This window comes from Orbicella franksi, chromosome 10, assembly GCF_964199315.1.
Source record: "Orbicella franksi chromosome 10, jaOrbFran1.1, whole genome shotgun sequence".
NCBI lineage: Eukaryota > Metazoa > Cnidaria > Anthozoa > Scleractinia > Merulinidae > Orbicella > Orbicella franksi.
Window position 1 is genome coordinate 16,160,091 of NC_138154.1, and position 9,491 is coordinate 16,169,581.

General features: G+C 39.6%; 1 protein-coding gene across 1 annotated transcript in view; it reads left to right on the top strand.

The window, feature by feature from the left end:
* The first annotated feature begins 463 nt into the window (after positions 1 to 463).
* The window catches only part of LOC145500422 (uncharacterized), a 12,119-nt gene continuing 3,091 nt past the window's right edge, over positions 464 to 9,491 (top strand). Inside the window, exons 1-5 of the mRNA XM_081479941.1 lie at positions 464 to 558; positions 2,514 to 2,840; positions 6,745 to 7,020; positions 7,793 to 8,161; positions 8,774 to 9,055. Of these exons, the coding sequence (XP_081336067.1) occupies positions 474 to 558; positions 2,514 to 2,840; positions 6,745 to 7,020; positions 7,793 to 8,161; positions 8,774 to 9,055 (1,339 nt within the window). The 5' untranslated portion in view covers positions 464 to 473. The remainder of the gene's footprint in view (positions 559 to 2,513; positions 2,841 to 6,744; positions 7,021 to 7,792; positions 8,162 to 8,773; positions 9,056 to 9,491) is intronic.

The window sequence follows — 9,491 nt, forward strand, 5'->3', positions numbered from 1 at the left end:
TGAAAGTGAGAACCTCCAGGAACTGAGAAGATTTTTTTATCTGTCCTCTTTTGCGCGCGATAGGTAGCCATATCAGCATTATGAAAGACTCAACCAGACTTTTCATTCTTCGCCCTCTTTTGACCCTGTTTCCTTCCTTCTGTCTTCTTATCAAGGACATAACAGACGTTTTCGTTACATAAAAGGGAGAATCCCCATCGCTCTCTTCATACAAACTGGTCAAGGGTTAATTAACATGGGGCACCCCGACATCTAGAATAATACTATGAGCGACCTCCCTTAAGCAGATTTATCTTTCATCGACCGGAAACAAAGCACTGTTATTATTTCTAAACTGAATACTTGGACACAAACCAAGAATTTGGTTTTAAGGTCTAGACATTGACACTACCAAAACTATGGTTTTACGTAACAGCGAGCCGTGAAGTTAACTTCTGTTTATAGCAGAGCACGAAGATTGAGATCACGTCAAAATGTTTAGGTCCGATGGATATATTTGGTGCCTTTCCCTTCTTTACGCCTGGGTGGTTTTCACTTCTGGAGTTTCTTCTCTAAAAGGTATCTATGTAACGTCATGTTTTTTTTCCTCTGATTGCTTCATTTTTGTTTTTGATTGTGTCTGACCGCTAGAGTTTTACTTGCAGTGTTTTCCATGCTTGTGCGTAACTTGCACCATATTTACGTTTCAGTAAAAATACCCTGATATATTTGCCGGCGACTCGTAACTCTTAGTAATCAGACAGTAACTTTATCGTGGCCTTTAGATCATGTCAGACGACGAAAAAGTATCAGCCAAGATTATTTCCTTTGCTTCGAGTCCGGGGTAACATCTAGCGACAACTTTCGCCGGCTCCAACACCCATCAAGCGAGTAGGCATTTTCCAAAGGCCAAGATCCTCATTGAAAAAAATATATCTCTAAAAATTGGAGTTATTTAACGGCATTAATTAAGGTAATTAAAATGTACAGTGGATACTGTATAACTGTCGAAAATTGACGTGGAAAGGAATACAGGATCTTCATGAAATTCCTAATGGTGAACGACAGCTAAATTTCGTTCTCTACTATTCAGGACGGCAGGTGATGAAGTTACGAAACTGATCTCGACCAAATTCTCCTAAGAGGGATTATAGAGATGTATCAAAACAGCTGGAAGAATTTTGATATTGATGTTAGCAAAAATGGGTTAATGTGCAAATTTGCCTTAAGGAGAACGAAATCACGCTTTTCGGTGAAAAAAATGGCACCCACAAATTTAACGATCGTCGACGAAACAGAAACATCTTGCTAATAAGACTACGTAGACTGTGTTAGTGAGTTCAGCCTTTCAAACCTTTTCGGTCATTCTTAAGTCAAGAAACTTAGGCTCGAACTGTGTTTTAAGGCATCTGAAAGTTTTTGGTCAATTATAGTTGTTTTTCCGTTTGGTTATTATACACTGATCATTATTTGGCCCGACAGGCTTTTCATCAGTTATTTTACTCTCTGTGCGTGTGCGACCTTAAAAAACAGCAGGGGTAAACGAGTTGCATCAGAAAAAGAGATGCGAGGATGAAAAAATGAAGTCATTTGTGTTTTTTAAAAGCATCGAGCACATTCTTAAACGTAGCAGTGAACGATAACCTAAAATACGTTTTTTTGTGTATATGTGCTCCTTGATCGATACATTCTTTTGATCTCGCGTGTGCTCAGTCATGAAACATATTTACTTTTACTCCATGTAACGAAAGATCACGTTTACGTTAATTGAATTCGTTGCCAGCATTGTGACGAGAATGTTGTCATACTGCTTTTTGCAGGTTTTTTTTGCTAATTTTGTTTCAAGTGTCGAATGATCGCCATGAAAGCTATGAGCAGATGGCAACACTTCCATTGTTCTTTTTTGTGAGTTTGATTACGCACGTGCCGTGCTCGCAAATTGTCCCTTAATTGTGCCCAGCGTCGCTCTGAGTGAAACACCACTCAAGAATAAATGAATTTATTTTATGGTTGAGAAAATTACTTAACTGGGATTGGCTGAGAGTCGGCCAATTTATCGTTAATTTTAATTTGCACCATAGAGTGCAAATTAACGCATGCGCGTTGGTAACTCAAGTTCACTGTGATGTCATAAAATAAACGAGTAATCGCATGAAAGTTCGAGCAATTTCAAAAGGACTTAACTACTCGTGATATTGGAAAGTTCTTTCAAATTGCGCCCTCCTAAAGGAGCCCTAAAGGTTCGTGCAATTTTGAGAGAATTTTCAAACATCACACGTAGTGTTAATACTTAATTCCCCTCGCCTTCATACGATTACCTATACGAGTTTACCGCGCATTTAAAAGCGTCGCATGTAGGACTATTCTTTCGTCGAAATACATCGAAAGCTTGGAATTGTGTGTGACCCTGAATGAGGATATTGCTGAAGTAAACGAAAACCCCTTCTATGTGACCAGAGGCCGTCAGTTGAGAATATTTAAACGCAGTAATAAAATAGACTTGAAAAAATGTTCGTCATTCTTTTTTTCAACAGAGTCACGTTTCATTGATAGTCACGTGACTTGCACCCAGGACTTCATACAGCTTGACGTGAAATTTAACTCGCGCCTTTGGCAAACTCTTCGGTCCAAGATTGACATGCATCTTAACGATGATCACTGCAAACCTTTCCTGGTGAACAGTTCCCATGTCTTAATAAAGACGTCTCATTATAACTGCGGTACAAAGTCTGAGGTTACCCCGGATCACCTGATTTTCACCAACACGTTCATCGCGCGTGAAGAGACTGGAACCGGCCAAGTGGTGTCGTTTTTCCCGGATGTTGAAGTTACGTTTCGTTGCACATATGACAGAAAGAAAGGTGGGTTTGTAGTAAGCGCTTTTGTTATAATTCACACCCCTTAGTCTGGTAAGTGTAATATACAGTGAGATTTGAACTTGTGTAACGCGTCAGGCTTTTGTTTTTCGTTCAGTTCAAAACGATATATTATTTTGTTAGTTTAAAGCTGAATCGTTATCTGCAAGAGTAGACTTTTCCACAACGGTTGTTTCAACGTTTTTTAGGCCAAGTTTCAAACTCATGAATCCTGGCTGTAATTTTAGTATTTTTTGGTTAAGAGTAGTCGTTTTGTAGTTTGGGCACTCCATAGCGGTTCAGGTAAGATCAGAATACTCGTCCTGTCTGAGCAAACGTCCCGTTTACAGTTGGCCCCTCCCTGTCCTCCCTTGAACTGCCAAAATTTAATGAGCGCTCAGGGTCATTTTTCCATGAGGCTCCTTTCTATAATTTTATGACCACTCCAGAATATGGCAAGCAGTTTAGATGTACAATTTACTGGTGATGATCGGTCAGTGGCACAGTAAAGATGATAGATGGGCATGGGTTGACTTTGTCGAACTGAAACAAGGGAAGTGAATCTGTGAGCACCATTGAAGAACTCTCACTGGAATTTGTTCCGCAGACTTCGAAACGCCATTTTCAAAGTTTTCTGCTTAATGCCAACTAGCAATTTTGTAGAAATGTTACCGACAACCTGTATCGCCAATGTCTTCTAACCCCACAGTTATTTTTAACATAGCCGGCAAAGTTGTGTGATCAATCAGAAGTGTTGCGACTGACATGTATGCCTGTAATTGTCGAGGCGCTATTTTGTAGAAGTTGTCATTCTCCCTCGCCCCAGACTCCCTAATCGCGGTCAAGGGCCAATTCGAATGCAACCTTGAAAGTGCATAGAGAATCGAGATTTCAATAAAATGAAAACGTTTCTTTTTCCCGAAATGCTTCGAATAACAAATAGATTCCTTCATCTCCTTCAGTAAAATAAAAGTTTACCACGCTCGGAATTAAAAACAAAAATTATGGACAATTTTATGACCTTTTATTCACAGAATGCCTGCAGTCAATAGGCCCTTTGCAGCTACGCCATCACGTGACCTACTTTTCATAAAATTATGGGCTATAACTTAACGAATGCCAGAAATGGAAAAAGCACGTCGAAAATATGGCCAAAAATGGCCAAGTTTGAGGCCCCCATCATCAGAGAATGAGATTTTATGATGGTCTGAATTTTTGAAAGAATAAGAAGATTTGTATGGAAAAATGTTGCTAGAGAGCAAGACCTTGCTCTCCAGCAACATTTTCCATACGAATCCTCTAAATTTTCCGAAAATTCAAACTATGGTATAAACTTACTCGTTTTTTCCTGGGGGCCTCAAACTAGGCCATTTTGGTATTTTCGATGCGCTCTTTCCATTTCTGGCATTCTTTTAGTTATAGCCCATAATACAAAAATTTTTTGGGAAAAATTTGGTCACGTGACCCCAGCTGCAAAGGGCCTATTCTCATTCGAAATTTGTCCATGGCTGACCTAACCACTAGGAATATTGTAATATGCAGTGTGTAGTTGAATCAAACTGACACACCATGACCTTACGTTCTTAACTAACGTTAAAATCAAACATAATGTTAGCCTGATACAACAAAACTATATTTTATCCTGGCAACATACCATGCAATAGTGTAATAAGGTGGAATTTTTCAACACTTCTAAGAACGATTATACACCTTCCTCTTAATTAGGCCTGACAAGCAATCTAAGCGAACGAAAAGAACTAGTGAAATTTAGGATAAGCAAACACAACTGGTAACTATGATCAAATTCCAAGGGTTATAAGACTCCATCCTGTTTGAGAATCTAATCAAATTGAAGCGGAATCACACTTTCATAGGCATTGCATTAAATACTCTACCCTAAGAGTTGAATTTTATAGAAAAATTAAAACTATCGTTCCGACTTTTAAACAATTATCTCCCTTACAAGCCATCGGCGAACTTATGACTTCTACGAATCATGTTAATTTATGTCAATATTCAATTAGCAAAACTCATTTCATGGCCTTCGATCTACGCAACATTTTTCTTTCAAATCAAACCGATGTAACTTGATTGCTATAAGTACAATTTTACCTTGTACATAAGCTAACATAGGAGCTTTCATACTCATTACGTTTTTATCACTTTCCTGTAAATATTCAAGTTTTATAAGTACCGTATGTCAATTAGTGTTGCTATTTTACTAGTGTCCCCAATTACTCTATCTAGGCTAAACACATAGACAATTAAATAAAGGTTTAGGTATGATAACATAAGATAAACTTTATTTGATAAATAGGTTGAAAAAGGGGTTGGTAGCCGAAGGGCTGATGTGGACCTACTATACACAAAATTTAAAACATGTAAGATGTTTCTGTAAATTGGCAGGGTTTGATATTTTCGGTTTTCATGTGAGGTTTTACAAAGCTGTTCTTTGTTCTTAGTTCTGTATCTCTTGCGTTGCGTGACGTATGAAAGAAAATACATCTGTGACGTTCCGAGCAACGCGAAAGTGACGACAATAAGGGAAATATATGAAGATCGAGTGTTTTTCAATCGACTGTCGCTTCACTTCTATTCAAGACTTTGTTCTGAAACTTGGCCAAAACACTAATTTTGAGGTGCTTTTTCCAGTCGCATGGAAAAAATATTAGAAGTTTCGGATGACTGCATCGTGGATTGTTTTACGGCATGTTACGATCAAAAATCTGTTGTTTCGGAATTGTCTTGTGAATCACCGAAGTGGATTTTAATATTTTACTTAGAACAACATAAAATTGCTTCATAGTAACAGCTTGAAGGAAATTCGAATGCTGGCACATACCGAAAATCGTGTTGGAAATTCAACCACATCCAAAGATTTCCCCGAGTGGGGGTGGGGTACTCCCTTATTTGGACTAAACGGGGAAGTGCCGCTGGACAGGGTATGCTTTTTGACCTCGCTGTCCTGAACAGGGTTTACAATTTTACTCGCCTCTGTCCTAAACAGGGTCAGAACCTGTCCTAAACAAGGTATGCTATTACGAGCCGAGAGACGTTAACCGGTCATTACAAGGTCATCAATCAACATCAGATCATTTTCTGGACAAGAATGCTACTGTTGTCGGTATCCCTTAATTTAAAGAATTTAGAGCTTAATGCTTGATGGCCGTTTGTTTCGTTCCGCGTAGAGACGCAATAACTGGGTTTTAGATGCATCAAACATGATTTCGCTGATCGGAATGGCTTATTAAACAGTTTAAATTCCTGTAAAGCAAGAGAGAGTGTATTTTGTCTCTTGTCCTAAACAGGGTCTTAAAATAGAGGGTGTTGTTCTACACAGGGTAGGGATTTAGAGTGTTTTTGTCCTAAACAGGGTCAGGATTTCAAACCCTCAACGGTACCCTTATACCCAAATATGGGTCAAGTACTCGCCCCCGCGGGAAGATTGCACTTGCTTGTGCCAACCACAAGCTTGGGTGATTTTGGCGCATGTGATCGAAAATGACATCAATGTTTGAAAAACTGATATCTGGCTGTCGGTATTTGCTTTAATGCCGGTTTTCATGTCATGCTCGTCATATTCCAAAGAAAAACTATCTATTCTTCTGAGATAAGATAGCACTTATACATTGCTTATACATTGTTTCCCTGAGCGCTTTACATTTCGGGGAGGGAAGGTAAAGTGGTATCTTTTAGGAGTTAAATAAAGCTCGAGGCTCGCTCAGATTGTTCTCCTTTAGGGGTTTAATTCAAATGGTTCGACAAGCATCCCCGACCTTTTCACAGGAGAGTCCCCCCCCTCCCACCCCCAAACCTCCGGGTGGGTATGAGCGCCATCATCACTACGCCTTCCTTACTCCTCTTATGAAAACTTGGACAAACTTTTCACCGAATTGCTGTCTCTTTTCAGCTCCTCTACAACTGGATAAAATGCGCACAAGTCCCGAGGAGGTCCCGACTTATTATGGGTTACCAGTTGAGCTAAGGTGTGCATTCAAGTATGGCGCCCATCCCGTACGAGCTGTGATCACTCATCAAGGAAAAATTGTGGCCAAACAGGAAAATAACTCACAAACGGTCACAGCTACTGTCAAACTTCTGAACAAGGAATATGACTTGTACACTTGCCTGGCTGAAGATGCGAACCACAAGAAAATAACGTACAACATCGAGTTAAGAATAATTGGTACGATCATCCTTAAGCTATTGTTGTTGTTGTTGTTGTTGTTGTTGTTGTTGTCGATGCTGTGCATGTTGTTGTTGATGTTGATGATGATGATGATGATACTGGGTTGCTTTTGTAGTGTGATGTCAAGAGTTGGGGGAAAGAAGTAGTTTACTAAGACAGTAAAACACCAAAGGGATAATAATAAACCATGAAGGAACAAGGATGGTTAAAGATGGGGAAGAATGACACGGATTACAAACGACGAACTTGAAAAAAATAGGCTAAACTTTTCAATGTGCGTGAACTGTGGCCTAGCTCCTTTCCACTGATCACTCGTCTGTATGAGACATGGAGGCTAAAACGTTTTATAACCTACAGATAAAAACGCCCTTATGATCGACGCCCGGATTATTGTTGTTGTTACTTTTTTGCCTTTGGTTATTTCTTGACTTGAATAGAAATTATACAAATGAGATGATACCAATTACTGCAAAAGATGAATGGGTTTTTTAAAGGAGCTAGGCCACAGTTCACGCACATTGAAAAGTTTAGCCTATTTTTATTTTTAATCCGTGTCAATCTTCCCCATCCTTAACCATCCTTGTTCCTTCACGGTTTATTATTATCTCTTTGGTGTTTTTCTGTCTTAGTAAACTACTACTTTAAGGATTCTTTCAATTTAATGGTAATTCCATGCAGCGCCAATTCGATATAACTCAAAATACCGTGACTGAGCTCCATTAAGAACATAAAATATCCTTAGTTACACCCGTGCTTGTTGCTTTCATAGATCCATCTTCCATTTCACTCGGTGGTAGAGACATCTCTTGCACGCGCGATGAAATGCAGCTGACACTGAATCGTATGACGTATCCATGGTTACACCCAAAGTACTTTGACATGCATCTCCTAGACAACAATTGCCGACTTCTCCACGTGAATTTCACGCACATTATAGTGAAAACTACATACGGGGAATGCAAGACATCAAGGAGGAGTACAGCCGATGGCGTCATCTATGGCAACATCTTGATGGCGTTTGTGAGATTCCAACCGGGGCAAGTGATCACCAGAGTCCCGGATGCTTTTTTTCCTTTTCAGTGTCGCTTTGATGCCAAGAAAATGACGTCGGTTTCGTCGAAGACGAGCAATCCAAAAGGTAATGGAGAATGGAGCAATTTGCCGTAGTTCTTTGAGTGTTCCAAACCTTGTTCAAGAGTTGGTTCCAATGACATTTTTCATCGATTGTCTTTAAACTTTGTACAATGAAATTTGTTGTTCCCATAAATTAAGAGCCTTTTGATCTGGCCAACGATCTTGCCTCACTATACTGTCCAACAAAGTTGCTCAACTCAGATACTAGCTATGCTCAACATTGTGACACTTCTTGCCGAGGTTTAGCAATTTAAAGTTTGTTAAAGAGCCAGTGTTATGAGCCGTTCGTATTGGAGAGTACTGGTCCAGCTCCTTTTTTACAAGTTAGTAGACGGATATAAAATGTACTGCAATTAGCGTATATCAATTACTCTCCAAGCAATTTTTCTTTGATATTATCTGACCAGTCTCTTATCTTTCAAAACATTAGTTGTCGGTTAAAAATGTTCTCTTTATAGAATTAGGTGGGGTTTTATGATCAAAAGGGATTGCTTTTTGATCAGAAATGATTAAAATAGAAAATGCTGTAATTTGCGCACTGTCTTCAGGGATCATTAGCAATGGTCATAGCTCGAAACGAATTAAATGAATCATAATTTGCTTTTATTTGCCACAGAGCCACTGACCCTGGTTAAATCCAAGAGCAGTCCACCAGTTGTTAAAACCTACAAGAAATTTGACACCAGACTGATTTGCACGTTTAAAGGTGGACACCCTCCCGTCAACATCACACTGACCAGGAGAGGGAGGAGGTTGACTGACGGGGTAGTAGTCAGGGGAAAGGTGTTGTACGGTACTGTAAAGACCAATCATTGGGCAGCATTTGGCTCGTATCAGTGCATGGCGACGGACGCTAAAGGAAACCAAGTGAAGTATAGAATCAATCTTCGAAAGACAGGTAAGGCACTTCTCAGAGAACGCGTGATATCCTCTAAGAGTTCCTTTGGGATCGACGATCCGGATCAAGATCAATGATCCAAGATCACTCAGATCATGATGGATCACAGGAGCCGATGAATCCTTGCCTTGACTAGATTCATCGGTTTCTTTGATACACCATGATCTGAGTGATCCTGGATCAATGATCCTGATCCGAATGATCCCAAAGGAACACACCCTAACGTCGTATTAACGACCTGAAGTAGGTCACCTTGAAATAACAACTGTTACTTTGCCTCCAGTTCAGTATTTTGCTTTTCAGGTCTTATTTTCATTTTTTGGAATCTTCTGTTTCAGCGCGTCGGGCTCCCATTGAAATTTCGTGTTAAAATTGTTACAGCAACATAGCCGGAATAAATTAGCTTTCGAAAAACGTCAACAAAGTCATGGTTTCG